The 15,834-nt window shown below is 38.5% G+C and overlaps 1 protein-coding gene across 3 annotated transcripts in view; it reads left to right on the top strand.

Annotated features, from left to right (window-relative positions):
• The window catches only part of CCDC50 (coiled-coil domain containing 50), a 65,106-nt gene that overhangs the window by 10,444 nt on the left and 38,828 nt on the right, over positions 1-15,834 (top strand). For all 3 annotated transcript variants that reach the window (XM_006200957.3, XM_072962787.1, XM_072962788.1), the window contains one exon: positions 15,748-15,810. In XM_006200957.3, the coding sequence (XP_006201019.1) occupies positions 15,748-15,810 (63 nt within the window). The remainder of the gene's footprint in view (positions 1-15,747; positions 15,811-15,834) is intronic.

The following is a 15,834-nucleotide window of genomic DNA, read 5'->3' on the forward strand; positions in this document are numbered from 1 at the left end:
ATCTCTCAGATTCAGTTTTATCTTTTGGAGATAATATTTACTATGCCTAATATATGGACTTGTGATGAGAGTTAATTGAAGAAATGGATTTGAAAATATTTTGTAAAATGTAGTGTTCCACATACAGTGTCAGTGATATTATTGTTCAAGTTGCTTTCCTACTTTCCTTTCCCCAGACCATTGTTTCTTTGAACCCTAACCCTCTAACATGGTATCTTTTTCTATGCTATCCAGATATACCCTTTTTCTACCCCCCTATCCTTCCCTGACCTCCCCAGACCTAGCTCAAATGCTGATTCTCTGTTAAGTCTACTCTGCTTCTTTCCTGTATGTCTCTTTAACCTACTTTTGAGGTACTTTCTTCCTTAAGGAACATGTCTCATTCCTGTATTGGTCTGCTAGCTCTCTGTCGGGACAAGAATGGTCGCCGACTGATCTCAGCATTTCTTGGGTATCCTTACACATAGAAGATACTCCAGAAAACTTTTTGGACTATCTGATGACCTATGTTCTGTGGGCAAACTGACCTGAGATAACTGGACGAATGGCACTAGAATAAGAGCCCTGGTAATTTGCATGAATTCACTGGGGTAGGAATAGAGGCCTTGGAGCTTACCACTTTTATATTTGTTGCATGAATTTTCCCCATCTATCGCCTTTCTGTAGGAGACTGATTGGTATTAAGGTTAACTCAAGGTCTAAACACATAGTAGGCTCCTTTGGAGGCAATAATCTTACCTGTTTATGGATTGATTTTAGTTATGCAAGACCCTGGTAATGTGTGTACGTTTTCCAGGAATGTGATAATGGTGTCATTTTGTTGCTGTTACTAGAGGGTCCAGTTAGTTTCTTAGATGATATTGGGTTCTATTCAGAATTTTTGTATTTACTATTTTCTCCTTTAGATATATTTTTAGATAAAGGGGTCAAAGTTCTTATAAAGTTTTAATGAAATAGATCACATATAACGTGTTTTTTAAGTTCTTGATTGAGAAGAAAGATAATTGTGAAGAATCTGAAAGTTTGGGGTTGGAAACTAAAAAGGTGAGTGTACAGATTGCAAACTTGGGATGGTTTATGTTCAAGAGAGGGTGCGAAAGCATGAGTGAAAGCTCTCGAGAGTTTTTGCTTTGGGGATGGATATGTTTAATGCATACTTATTTTAGGATGGTTTTCTAAATTACAGCATACTGTTCAGTTTCTTTAGCTTCGTATGGTGTATTAGAAGTTAACACTTTTAAAAACATGCAATGCTACAAAAAACAAATTTATGTTTCTAGGTAGATTTTTTAGCAGGTTTTAAAAAATCATCAAAATGACTGAATTCTTAAAAAAAAAAAAAAAGTGAGACAGATGACTCCCTTAGAGCAGAAAGGTATTTGGACAGCTTGTCTTCCTGTTCACAGATGCAGGCTGCCTCTGATTTTCTTTCACTTCCTCTGCAGGGGAATTACATGATAACCAAATATGCCGTAGGATGTACTGAAGCCAGTTTCAGTAACAATATGTAGAGAAATCCAGGACATTTAGAACACAGTCTAGTTGAACTTAAATTTGGTGATCTTCAAGAAGACTTCTGAATATGGAAGGTGAACAGCTTTCCTAGGCTGTAATTTGATCATCTGGCCCCAAGTTAACCTTTTAGGGAACGGCATAGTCCACAATTGTATTTCCTGGACAGTAAATGAATGATCGTATGGTCTCACTTTATCCTGATACTAAAGGCTGTGTGAGAACTGCTGGTGAGACAGGATAAGGCTACCTTTTTATAGGACACTAGATTGAGTGAAAGGTTATTTTAAAACTTACTGGTGGTGAGAGCTACTATACTGAAGGATAAAAACAGATGTTTGCAGTTTTCACTGGTAGAAATGGTAAAACCAACAGCAGCAATGAAGAAAGCAGTCTTTGTTGCAGAAGAAAGCATAGCAGTCATCCTGTGTGGATAGTCCTTCACATAGGCTAAGATTGTGATGTTTTAGATGACATCCTTGCATCCAGGATACAAGTGTACATCATTTACACTGGACCATCTACGTTTCACACTACCCTATCTCTAAGTTGGATGAGTTCTTAAAGATAGTTTGGACTGTTTCCTAATAGGTCAGACATTGAGGTTCTGATTTGGAAAGTAACTTGTCAGAGGTCACTTGATGAGCTGGTGACAGAGCCAGAACTAAAATTCTGACAGGTATCTGGAATGAAGAACTAGGCTGTTTGTACTTTGCACTTTGTTCCTTACATGCTACAGTAAAGCCATTATATTTCTATAGATTGGGGATGCTTACATTTCTTATAGTAAAGATACCAAAATGCCTTGTGGATTTGACAGGAAGCTTTTACTAGAGCAATTCAAGAAACTGGAATTAGGAAAATCCAGCTAGTTTTAAGCATGCAGTATTTTAAATCTACATGTAAGTGTATTGTTTAGATTTTGACTGGCTATGCTTCTACTCAACAGTCTACCCTCCTGTTATCCTCAATGATGATACTTTGATAGTTCTTCTATTTTAGTAAACTGTAATTACATGACTTTCTGATGGAATTCCACTTTGCTTTCTAATCCTGGATGTTCATCTGAAAAAAATGTGGAGTGGTGGAACTTATTAAACATTCTAGACATATTGATTTCCTTTTAATTCAAGCCCACAGTATGTTTGTATAGGAAACATGTTCTCCCTCAATTGGCCGTATGAGGTTAGAAGGAGCTATTGAGATGTGGTAGACTGTTGATTACATTGTAATTCTTTGTCGGGAAACATCTCCATATATTCATAAGAGGAAGCAGTGATTGCCTATTCCATTATAGAGGCCATACCAGAGAAGTGATAGGTCTGTGTGAATCAGTGACTTAGTGGGACTTGGCTAGCAGAAATACTTAATAGAAAATAATCATAAGAATTCATTAATTCTTTCATCAAGAATTCATTCATCTCTGATGATGCCAATAATAGTCGGTCCATTTATTGAACTTCCTCTTATTAAGTGACAGATGTTTTCTGTGGCCCTTCACTTACCTAATTTAGTCCTCACAACATTTATCCTCGTTTTACAGATCAGGAACCTGAGGCTCGAAGAGATCAAATAGCTTGCCTAAGGTCTTTTAGCCAGTAAGAAAGCAGTATTTGAATCCTGCTCTGCATAGCTCCAAAGGTTTTTTGTTTTGTCTTTCCTTCTCTGAAATAGTCTTCAGACATTAGGTAAAATTCAAATCAGAACCGTGATGCCATTTTATGTACTCCGTTTACTTTTGCACTGAAGGAATCTCAGCTTCCTCCTTATTAGCTTCAGTTTTTGCTTCTCTCTTTCCATCGCTCTAGCTGAGTTTCCAGCTTTCTTTGGGAGTAGGGAACCATCAAAAGTTCGTATCTAACTCAAATACCACTAAAGTGAATACAAATTTCTTTCTCAAAAAGAAAGTTAAAATATCCCCTCTGATGAACTTACACAGAGAGCAAAGGTGATGGACAGAGTCTACGCACAACCGCCTGCTATCTGTGTGGGAAATTTCTGGGGATACTTTGAAACACAGGCTAGCTGCTTCCAGTTTACTGTTGGGACGTTACCTTCACTTTCTTCTACAGAGTCTGCTTTTCTAGGACAGGAAAGCTGATTTTAATGTAAGCCTATTTGTACTATATTTAGGAAGATAAATCTCCTGGTCTTCTGGGGAGGCATTCGTTCCCCTTGTAAGTGTGAAAACAGAGTTGAGCTTCGGAATGTACCCATGATCTCAAGAAACCTTTTAGAAAAACACATTTCTAGTCAGTAAACATGGCCAATTATTGAGCATGTGGCAGCATATCAGAGTAGAAGTCCAGAAATCTCAAGATTTACCCATTCGTTTAATGTCTGGACTTCCAGATTTACTTAATCCAAGATTACTAGAAATGTGTGTAGAGTTCTGACAGACGGTTACCAGAGCAGAACTGTGAGTGTTGGAATTTGCTTTATAGGAATAAGATTCTAAGAGAATAATTTTCCCATGTCTGCGTATCCTATGACCACTTTAAAAGTTTGTTTGGTTTTTAGTTTTGAGTATTACTCTCAGTTTTTTGAAGTTGAAATGAATTTACTAATCTTAATAGGAGAGAAAGTGCTAGCTGAAGTATCTACTGGCAGAAGAAAGGTTGAAAGTGGAAATAATCTGACTCAACGATAAATAGAACTTGCAGTAGCTGGTACTTAGGGAAACTCTCATGTCATATGAAGCCAATAAACCAAAATGGTTTTTCTTCCCTCGGTGTAAACTTGTACTTAAGTTGGGTTGGATGTGATCATTTGGGTTTTAATGGGCATGGCTGGGTTTATCCTAAGAGGTTTAAGGGGATGGGTGGCTTTTCTTTCTAGGCTAAGGCAAACAGAGAAACCAAACCATTCGAGGGCTGCCAAACCATTTGAGGGCTTAAGTGCCAGGAAAAGTGCCATTCAAATAAAGGAACAGAAGGTCGGAGTTTCTTTAGGGATGCGTGGAATCACAATGAAAGAAATAAACTCTTACTGTCTGGCTATTCTTAGTGGAAAATTGCTTTGAAAAAAATTCTATCTACTACTGCTTATCTGAGGGTATTTACCCTTTTGAGGACCCGTGTTTTTAATCAATGGCCTGTTGTTTTCTACACAGAAGGTTTATCTCCATCAGGATAATTTGTGGGTACTTTAAAAAAAATACAAATTTCCTGCAGTGCTTAAATACTTAGAATGGTTAATATTACTCTGATATTACAGGTGAGCAAACATAAGTTATTCACTTGTTAAAGATTATTCATTTAGTGAGTGTTAGAGCCAGGATTGGAATCAAGTAAGAATACTCTTGAGTACATCTGTGTGCAGTAAGGACTCCCAGAATATCTCATGTTACCAGTGCTCTGTACAGTGTACGATAGTAAACACTGTTTAAGAGTCTTCTTTTTTTCTAAGTGTAATTTTGGTAGTCATCTTTTTATGTTTAGTTGTGGAATCTTATAAATCTATTTAAAAATCAACTGAATCACTATAAAGCAACAGTGCTTCTTTTTAAGTCATTTTTATGATAGTAATTACTTATTTAGCTGCTGTATAAATTTGTATATTCCTGCAATTGCTCTTTAAGGAAGGCACCAAACCAGTAAGTTTTAGAATGTTTCTCTGATTATGATCAGTTTAATTTTCCAGGCCACTTGAAATTCACAATTGCATGCATCAGCTAGTCAGGATCCAGAGTTCTTCAGGAAGTGATTGGCAAGATCTTAAAGCTCTGGTGAGTTTACTTGGTAGCAGTAGTAGTTCACAGAATTGAATTCCCTTAACTATGCTGAATTAACAATTCACTTTCCTTTCCAAGAGGGTATTTGTTCACTTTGTTTCTGTGACTGTATCTGTACAGTGGTTGCTTGATAAATGTAGACCAACTCTTGTTCTTTTCACCCTGCTGAGGTTAGCAAAACTACCATCACCTTAATGTCTGAGGGAAAAAAAAATGGGAGAAATGATATACAAGCACTTTAAAGATAAATCAGTAGCTACCACAAGACCGAAAGTAGATTCAAGACCCTTGGTTGTGCATACTGGCAAAGTGAGTTGTATCTGTCGGTTAAAACATAAGCATGCATTCCCCCCTCCCCCACGCTCTCTCTCTGTCTCTCTCTCTCACGCACACACATATGAATGGTTAAAATGGTTTTAAATGCTACTAAGTGATCCAGTTGGCACTGTCCTTTCTGTCATACTGTGATTATTGTTTAGAGCACTGTTGTCCAACAGAACTTCTGTGACGGTGGAAGATGTTCTGTGTTCCCCACCAGCCCCATACAGCTATTTAGTGCTGGAAGTGTGGCTGGTGAGACTAGGGAACTGGATTTTTATAATTTAATTTTGGTTAATTATAAAGAAATAGTTATATGTGACTAGTGACTACCATATACTGTGAGAAAAAAATTTTTGTGACCCTAGTGGATAGAATAATGATGGATGTGTAGAACATACAGATTTGGCTCAGCTTAAGGAAGGCCTTTCTGATACCTGTTCCATCTAACATTGGACCATGTGAATGCACCTCACTTGGGGTTTTGGAGAGTTATAACTTTTCTTGGGTAGCTTTTTTGTCTTATTACTGCCAGCAAAAAAGGTTTGGCCTCAAAGCACCATACCATAAAGTTTATGCCTGAAGCACAGGGAAGTTTGTAGGGCGTTTATATTGGTGGGTGTTTTTTGATCATTTAAGAGAACTTGAGTCAGATATTTCCTGATGCAGAATCTTACCTCTATTCAACAGTTCTACCAGATTGAGTGAGAAAATGGCTCTGTTTCCACCCTGCTACCCTCCTTCCTTTTTTCACTGTTTCTTTACCCCCCAATCTTCTACCCTGTCAGATGGAAATTTCTGACTCAGCCATTTTCACTTTTCCAATGAGTGACCCAGTTACTCTGTGGTCTCCGATAATGATGTAGTGGTCTATGATATTGAAGTACTTCTGATTTGAGGACTTACATTAATTCAGCGTTTTCAAAACCCACTTGCCTGCAATGCTAGTCTGTCTGTGGTTAGCTGTAATACATCTCCTTGCCAAGCAAGTGGTTTGGGTTACTGGGGTTTTCATTTAACTTTAAATTGGGTGAATTAGGAGAAAAAAAAATGCTCAGGGACTTATTTTGATAAATTGCATCGAAATTAAATGGTGGGATTAAATCACTTGTTTCGGTTTTTAAAAATGTCTCTTCACTGAGCACAGTCTTGTGCTTTTGTTCAAGGTGTGTGTATGTGTGTGTGTGTGTGTGTGTGTGTAGGCACATGTTTAAAACTCATACTTTAACTAATATTGATGGGTCCACTAAAATAATAAGATTTCTTTTCACGGTAGATAAATTGGAAAATATAGAAGTGTTTTTAAAGAAAAATAAGCTACATGGTAATTCATAGTACGTAGTCAATGTTAGGGTTTTGATGTTTATCCTTTCTAGTATTTTCTAAATAAAATCTAACTTGAAAAGTGAGGTTTTTCAGAGGATGCTATAGAGAGGCTCACACCAGCCCTGGGCCCTGCCCACATCATGGAGAGCACCTTTAGGATATCATCTGTGTGTGGCTCATATGAAGTACCACGCGGCTGGCCGTCTGCAGTGTGCGTAAAACACCAGACTTGGAGTGCCGGTGGTTTATAGAAAAGACCCACATACAATCTAGGGAACGTGAGTGCTCCGGGGCTGGAACTAGGACCAGTGGGTCCTGCCTGCAGAGTGACAGGTCTTGTCCACCTGCAGACCATTTTATAGTTATCTGGGGGGCTGTGCTGAAAGGAAGTGGGCTGCCTGTGGCTGAAATATTTGAGAGGAATCTGGATGGTTATTTGGACAGGATAAGGCTGGGCTTGACATCTATTCAAGCTCCTTCTGATAATCAGTTTCTTTAATTTTAAGAAAGTGATGAATCATTTAGCACCTTTTCATGAACAGTGACTGAAATTTAGAAATACCTGAGGAAACTTGGGAACTCAATCTGTCATCCAAGGCCTTTATTATTTTCAGAGATACTTTGAGGAGATTAAAAACCTCTTGATACTCTTAAAACACTTTGGAATTCTAACCAAAGTAGTGACTTTAGCAGAATCAGATATTTGGTAGAACTTTGCAGAAAATCTTCAGTTATACTTTTCTGTTCTTTGTGGAGCTTTTGATGAAGAAGATAGCTTTCTATCTTTCTGTAATGTTTTTGGAGGGATAATTAACCCTGAAAGCATCTTTCTGTTTACCGTATTTCTCAAATTTTTTCTTTCCACCCACTTTTTTTTTTTTTGGTTCTGTCAACCTTGACATTTTTTACACGTTACAATCAATTTATTAACATTATATGCTTTGCAAGACTGTGTGGCAGCCTGCAGCTATAGAGGACTTCTGAGGACATGGGACAGTTTTTTTTTTAAACAAATAACTCAGAGGACTAACTCCAGATTCTGAAGATTCATGCCAGCACCTCAGCACACAATGCATTCTGCTTCGAAATGCCACATACATCCTATGTACACTGTCAGGTTGTTTAGCTTAACAACCATGTCCTCATGCACACACACGAGTCTGATAGACCTGTGTCTCATTTTGGAAGTGCCACTTATTTACCTGTGACCTTTGGCATGTTATTCCAACTCTCAGAGCCATTTTGAATGGTGTGTTTAATTGTCATCTGAAGGGACCAACAGTTGACCACCTACCTGGATGTACAGCCTTTCTGGGTATTCTAGGAGTCTATCAGGTAGGTAGCTTTCCCATTATAATACACCTGAAATTTGCAGTGATGGGAGCAGAAACCCAAGGCTGTGTGGATAGACGTGCAGCTCCTTAGCTTTGTTTATGTGAGCTGGAGAATGTGGATGAATCACACCTGCAGAAAATGCAAGATTCCACTGAACATCATTTATACCAGTCATCATTTTTCTCAGGAGCCCTCCTTTTCACAAGGATTTATTTGAAAATCATTATCCCAGGGCCTAGGATAAGTTAGAGAGAAATTAGAGAGAAAATGATCCGTAAGATTTTTTTTTCCTGCCTTTCAGGATCTTGAATATAAGCTGGGAAAGCAAATGAGTAAAAGTATTTATAGTATGATTAATCCTCCAGTGCTATGTTACTACATGTTGTGAAATCACTGGAGGAAAAAAATAAGTAAATTCACTAGTTGTGATGATTTTGGTTGTTATGTGCTATAGGATTGGATTAATAGGTGACATTTGAATGAGGTTTTTGAAGGTTAAGAATTTTTTAGACAGTGGAGTGGTGCCACAGACAGAACTGATAGAACAGAGTTCTTCCCGCCACCATCTTTGTCATGGTGACTGCTTCCTTCAGCCTTGCAAGGCTCTCCCATTCTGTTTCACACCCACACCAGCCGACCAAAAAAAAAAAAAACATAAACCAAAACCAATAAACATAAAAATCCCCAAACAATTGAAACATTCGTTAATGATACTCGATGCCCCAATCATTTGTACAATCTGTGGAATGAAAGTCGTCGTTTTTCATAAAGGAACTGCAGAAATCAATTATGTGCTCTGTGGGTAGTGTAGTAAGGGGGGATAATTATTCTAAGGATAAAAAGTACAAAGGGTGGGTCTGATTTAATTATGTTATAGGTCTCTGCTCAGAAGGATCTTCTATCTCCCAGACAGACGGAGTAACCATAGTTTACTGGAAAGAACAGGCGATCTGGACACTTAATCAGAAAAGTAGCCCTGCCGTTGGCTAATTTGACTAGGACAAAGTAAATGAGGATGGAACTCCTGTGTTGTTTACAACCTTGGCATCAGCCCAGATTAGGTGCCACCCTGCTCCCTCTGTCATACTGCACTTGGATTTTGTTAATTTCAACAAGACGGAAATTATAGATACCAAAAAGTCAGAGAGGAATCAAGGATTTGCATTACCTTTTAGCCCTAATAAATTAATTGCTCAAACGTTACTTACATATTATTCTCATTGTCTTCAATTTTCTGCCTGAAAGTGGGAAATTCCAGTTGTCAGAGTAACCAGTGACTCAAAGCTGTGTTTGTTATTTCAGGGCTCATAATTGGGGCCAATGGTTAGGAGAGTGTCTCTGCTCTATAGCTGAGCATCTCCAAGAAGCTCCTGAGCTGCTGGTGTAGACACTGATCGGGTGATGGGGTCAGGGGTTGGTTTGGGTGCTGGTATTATGGGTGGCGAAGTTGATGTCATCTCAGCCCCTGTGTACAATAGCTTTAGTGGGGCTGAGAATGTGGAAGATTTCACATTAGGATGAGATCTGTTCACAATTTCCCTGCATCCCATTTCTCTTCTACTGAGACAGTTTTATTAAAACTTTAAATAAAGGGAAGAGACTTTTCTTTAATATATTAGAGACATTTCTTTTGTAGGGCAGGGAGCAAAAGGCTTCAGGGTTTACAGATGTTATCATTTCTTAGCTAAAATTGTCTTTAACAACTCTTAGACATACTAGTCTGAATTTCATCAATACTCTCTTACCAAAGGGAAGGAAAGTCGTTGACTTTGGATGGACAGTGGGGCAGATGGGGGAAGTGGTTAGATTCCACAGGGAGATTTTCCTTGGAATTTCCCACTGCAGTCACTGCCTAGGGTTTTTCTTATAGGTCACCTATGAAACACAGTGCAAATGACAGGAACTTTTTATTGCCCTTGTCTTTCAGAAGGGAACACAGGCCAACAGTTATTGCTAGAGGTTTATTCTTGGAAGATAGACTGAGTAAACTGTGTCCCATATTTATCACTCTATTTTAGGACCTGGAACCCACCTTCTGAACACATGTACCACCCTTACCTGAATTCTATTTCATTCTCAGTTTCAAAGAATCTAATGCATATTTGGCTTAATTAGTATTTAATATTACCACTCTTTTCTGACAAGCTTTAACATAGGCCCATTTTGTCTAGTTTTTTGAGCTGAAGTATTTGGGGCTAGAAGAGCTCAGTTTGTTCCAATTCATTTGTTGGGTTATCTTGGTAAAGTCACTTTATTTCTCTGAGCCTTAAATTTCCTCAGAAATAAAACAAGGATATTGATAAAACCTGTATCTTCACATGGTTAGGAAGGGTAAGTGTGAAAGTGCATGGTAATCTACAGAGCAGTGTATCAGTGTCAGGTGTGGTTGCCCATCATTCCCAAACTTTTCAAGACAAAGTGTGTGTCTGGAACATCTTCCTCATTCATAGAGGGTGTTTCCATGTGAACAGAAGGAAAGCAAAAGTAAACACAGCCCTCAAAGCAATGAGTATGTGTTCTATCTGCTACTCGTAGCATTTACACAAAAACAGAATAATTCACCAAATTATACCAGAACATAAAAGGCAAATACACAGTTGAAAAAAGTAGTTTCTAGTGGATGTATTACTAATCCAGGCATTCTTACGCGAGTGGAAGCTTGTTAAGATTGAGTCACAAAAACTGTATTTTCAGCAAGTTTTGAGATGTAGGTAAAAAAATGACAAAAAGAGAATGGCTTCTCTCCTCTTCTAGCTTGTAGAAGGTCAGCTGGTCCTTCTAAGAATGCTTACCACTGGTGCCCATGGGTACCATCTTTCTCTGAGATTGGTTTTGTATGTTAACTACTTTAAGGCTTCCTGATACCACCCTGCCAAGTCACCTCCACTGCTTACAGCTGCCCCAGCTTATAACAGGTAGAACTGCTCCATGTTTATGCCTTCAGAGAATTTTCTACAGATCTTTATAACCTTTATCAAGTTTTATATTATGCTTATTTACCTTTCTGTCATTTCTACCTCCTTGATGGCTTGTAAATGACTTATTCATCCTAATAATAGAATTCAGCAAATGTTTGTTGGATAAACGTGTTTACTACGTGCAGACTATGCCGTTTGTTTATTTAGGGGGATCCACAGAGGAATGAAAATGATCTTTCTTTTCAAGGAAAATTGATGGGGGTGTGTGTGTGTTTGCCTAAGTGAATCTTACTTCCCATTTCTGAGACCTGCTTGGCTTAATGTAAACTAATTCACCATATACATGTACATATCTGGATTTTAAAAAATCACTAAAGGTCTGTTTATTTTTTTATTGAAGTATAGTCAGTTAACAATGCTGTATCAATTTCTGGTGTACAGCATAATGTTTCAGGCATACATACATTCTTTTTCATATTCTTTTTCACTATAGGTTACTGTAAGATGTCGAATATAGCTTTCTTTTAATGGGAATGGAAGAGGCTTCTAGTTTTTATTTAATTGTCTAAAAAGTTTTTACAAGTCTCTGTGATGCTATCATTAACAGCAGAACTTAATTCTGTTCTTAACATTGTTTTCCTCCTTTGTGGAACTCTTAAACTGTTTTTTGTCTTTATTAACCAGTTTTTCTTCATTTTTTTCTATTAAGGAGCATCTTCTGACGTCTTACTATATACTATATCCAGTGCTAATTGTGTGGAAGGTACAGAGATTATAGGGCCCTTGAGGTCTGGATGGGAATGAAGGAGACTGATGGGGTTGGCTTAATGGGAAAAAGATCAGCCTGAGATTGGGGTCAATGAAAGTCAACATAGGAGGCAAAAAGTTTGAGAAGTGTGATCATAAAAGCCCAGTGTCCAATGGTTCCTCTTAAATGTGCCTGCAGGCAAACGTAGTGAGATGAGTATGCCCATTTATCCTCAGTGCTGTTTACAGCTGCTTACTTCAGAGTGGAGTAGATTAGAGGAGGAGCAAAATCCACGCTCTGAACTTGTCCTGGCTGAAAAATGTTTTCTGTCATTGCCAGCCTGGTTACTGATTTACAGAGGTGGCTGCATGTGTGACTTTTCCAGCGTGGGTTAGAGTAGCAAGGCAGGGACTACAGAGGCAGATTATGGAAGGAACTAGAGTGGATACATAAGGAATTATGGATTAATAGGCAAATAATATTTTGGTGTAAATGAGGTAATATATATGGAAGTTCTTAGTAAACTTTGAAGTGCTCAGTCTATTAACAGTATAGCTCCGCGTGTGTATGAGTGCGTGTACCTCCTTGTAGTCCTGGAAGATCTTCTAGGATCTTTTGTAGCTCAGGCCCTGCCCTTATTTTGTGGGTACCAATTCAGCCTCTGCCTTAAGTAAGGTTCTGCTCTGCCACCACCATCCTCCTGCCCTGCTCCTCGGACCCAGCTCTGGTGTCACAAGTGCAGTTCTGCATCATCAGAACCAGATCTTTTCCTATCCAGCCACGACTTCCTGCTCCGAGATGGTGTGGCCAAGGTCTCCTGCCCTCCCTCCCTCGGCCCACGGTGCTACAGAGTTGTGGGCAGGGGGTTCTTCAAATGTTTCAAGCCCCCCACCTTCTTGTTTTTAGTTTGGTTCAGATCTCAAGCAGCTTCATGAAATTATTTATTTTTGATGACAAGACTCCCATCCAAAGTTTTCCTCCTGCCTGATCATTTCACTTGTGGCTCAAGGATTTTAAAGAAACTTTTGCTCTTGTAAACTGTTGTAATCCAGAGTCAAATCACAATAACTGAATGCACCTTAGTCTTGCTTTTTAAACATTAAGAAAGCATTGAGATGAGTCATTATTATGTCTATCAGTAATTCATAAATTCCTTGGCTTGTTGTGGTATGTCAAATGTGTCTTCATCTTTAGGGTTTAGAAATATATGCTGTTGATGAAATAAAAGCTGTGAATTAAAAAGTTTTGTATTTAATTATAGAATTTAAATGTAATATATAGAGAGCATTACAGAAAACACAGAAACCGAGGAACCTACCACCCAGTTTAATCAATGTTAATATTTTGCCTCATTTGCATCAGTCTTCTCTGCTTTGTTTGTGAAGCAGCGGGAGCAGCATATGTGGTGAAGGATCTTCTGCCCTTTGCTCCTCTCTCTCAGGTAACCACTGTTCTCAGTTAGGTTTGTGTCAGTGCCAAATATTAAAAACATGTTTTTACTACAGGTGTATGTATCCGTAAACATGATATTTTTAATGTCATGCTAAAATAAAATAACATTACTGCAGTTTTTCACATGGTTACCCACATAAAGACATTTTATTATTTTTGTTTTATTCAGCATGATATTAAATGAATATAAAATCCATTATTTTGGCATAATTTTCTGCCCTAATAACATAAATTGAAGTGACTTAAACTTTTTTGAATGTAATCTGCCAAATGATAATGTTTTACATTGTGACGTAATACGTATCATATACACACGTATGTGTATGTGTCATATACGCATGTATTATATGTATCATATACACATACAGTTGTATGTATCATATGCACAGGTATGTATATGTAAAACTGAAAAAAATTTCTCCAAACCATAGTTTACACTGTGTGATATAGTACATATACCCTGTGTGTGATATACTCTGTATTTTCTAGCCTATTCATTCTGAGATGCTTGTCCCAGACTCAGTAAATTGATTTTATGAGCTAATAATAGGTTAATCTAAAAAATTGAATCTTGGTCTAAAATTAATACTGACTTTAGTATACAAATATAAGCTTTTGTAGTAAAATAAAAATGCTTCAAATAACAAGGTAGGGTATTAGCATTCTTTTGTACAAAGTTTCATTACATTCATTTTGGCTAATTCATTCTGAATATTTGTTTTCTATGAATTAAGTCCTCCTATGTCTTAGCCATTTAATTAATTAGCGAAGTGTTTTAGAGAATGCATGCTGGTCAGTGTAAAATGTCTCCCGTCAGTCTGTTCTGTCTGTGGTTTAACAGGAGTCGAGGAGGGCTGTCATGGTGTCAAAAAAAAAAAGAAAAAACTCTTGCTTGCTCAGAAGCTGACTCCCAGTCCTGCCACCAACAAACTATGTTTGTAGACTTGATAAGTCCTTTCTTCCTTTTGGCCCTCATTTTCCTCCCCTATTAAATAAGAGGTTTAACTAGCTCTTCTTGAAAGCACTTTCATTTTGTGAGATGTTGGGGAACTTTGACCCAGGCCTCAAGTTGCTAGAATCTGCTGAGAATATATCTGATGTAAAAGAACGGGACTTTGTAATGGAATCACTGGTTTTGTAGTTGCATTTGAACAAGGGGTAAGCAGGTCATATTTAGTTGAATATAGTTCTTAGGCATAAATGATTTTTCCATCATAAGACCTTTCCATAGCAATCCTGACGACGCCAAGCTCTGACTGCCTTTGTGTTGTACTCTCTCTCAGGGATGGGGCTGTTTGTGTGTATGTGAACAGATCTAAGAGCTAAGAATGGCAAAGGGGTGTTTCTTTAGTCCGCTTTACTTAAATGTCCTCACAGACAAAGGCAGAGCTGCAGAAAGAAATCCAGAAACTCCAGTAAGCACCAGAAAATAGTTTCACGAGTCCTGCACATGGCAGTAGTCTGAGGCTTTGGGAACTTTCCTCTTTAATGTGAGTTGCAGGTTTGGAATAGAATAAGAACACATCACCTAAACTACATGTCCTTAAAACAAACGAAACAGCATCTTTCATGATAGGAGTCCTTCATGCCTTTGTTTGTTTTAAGGAGGAGTTTAAATTGCAGTTTCGGGTAGTAGAATGGACCTTTGTGGCCATCTTCCTATTTGTGTCAGAGAATAGACCAGAAAATGCGCTTGCCTGCATCTCCAGGTAGAGGTAGAGTTGGGGCAGAGTTAAGGCAGATGCCTGGTATCCTCCAAGGTTCCCACTGTCTTTTTGGTTTGTGGATTCTTTTTAGGCAGCTCTGCATTTAGAGAGACCTAGAGAACCAGTTCTAACTCCTGTCTGAGGGTGTGGACCCATGGAAGAATGTGATTATCCTGTTCCCGCCTAAGGGACTAATAAGGAAGATGTGTTTTTCCTTAAGAGCACCAGGATAGACAGACGTTAAGCCTCTGGGAGGAACCCCAGATGGCTGAGGCAGAGGCTAGATTTCTTTTAACTCCTCTGACCATGCAAAAGCTCAGGTTTTTCTCAGCTGCAGTCTGCAAAACATTCTTGTGTCTTTTATTATTACAGCAGTGCTTGCCCTCCCTTCGTAGTAGTGGGTTAAAACTTCTGGACCTCTGGGTTCTGAGTCTGTGGCTCATAGCCTTAGGCCAGGGGCCAGAGCCAGCCATTAGTTTGTAATACCTCATGCTTGGCACTGAGCAGGTACTATGTGGGTTTTTGTGAATGAAGACTTTATACTGACTAGTCACTATTTTGTGCATTGCTGGTTATAAAGGTGATCATCCTGAAATATCAGAATTGGTTTTTTGAAGTCCCGAACAGAATCCTTTTCTTTGTATGTTAAAGCGCTATTAATGAGCCTTCCTGTCTGCCCTTTTCCCTCATCCTCTGCAGTGTGCCGAGATTTTGCTGTCCTGGAGGACCACACCCTGGCCCACAGCCTGCAGGAACAAGAGAGTGAGTAATCATAGCCTCATGCAT

This window comes from Vicugna pacos, chromosome 1 (genome assembly GCF_048564905.1).
Source record: "Vicugna pacos chromosome 1, VicPac4, whole genome shotgun sequence".
In the NCBI taxonomy this organism is placed as follows: domain Eukaryota; kingdom Metazoa; phylum Chordata; class Mammalia; order Artiodactyla; family Camelidae; genus Vicugna; species Vicugna pacos.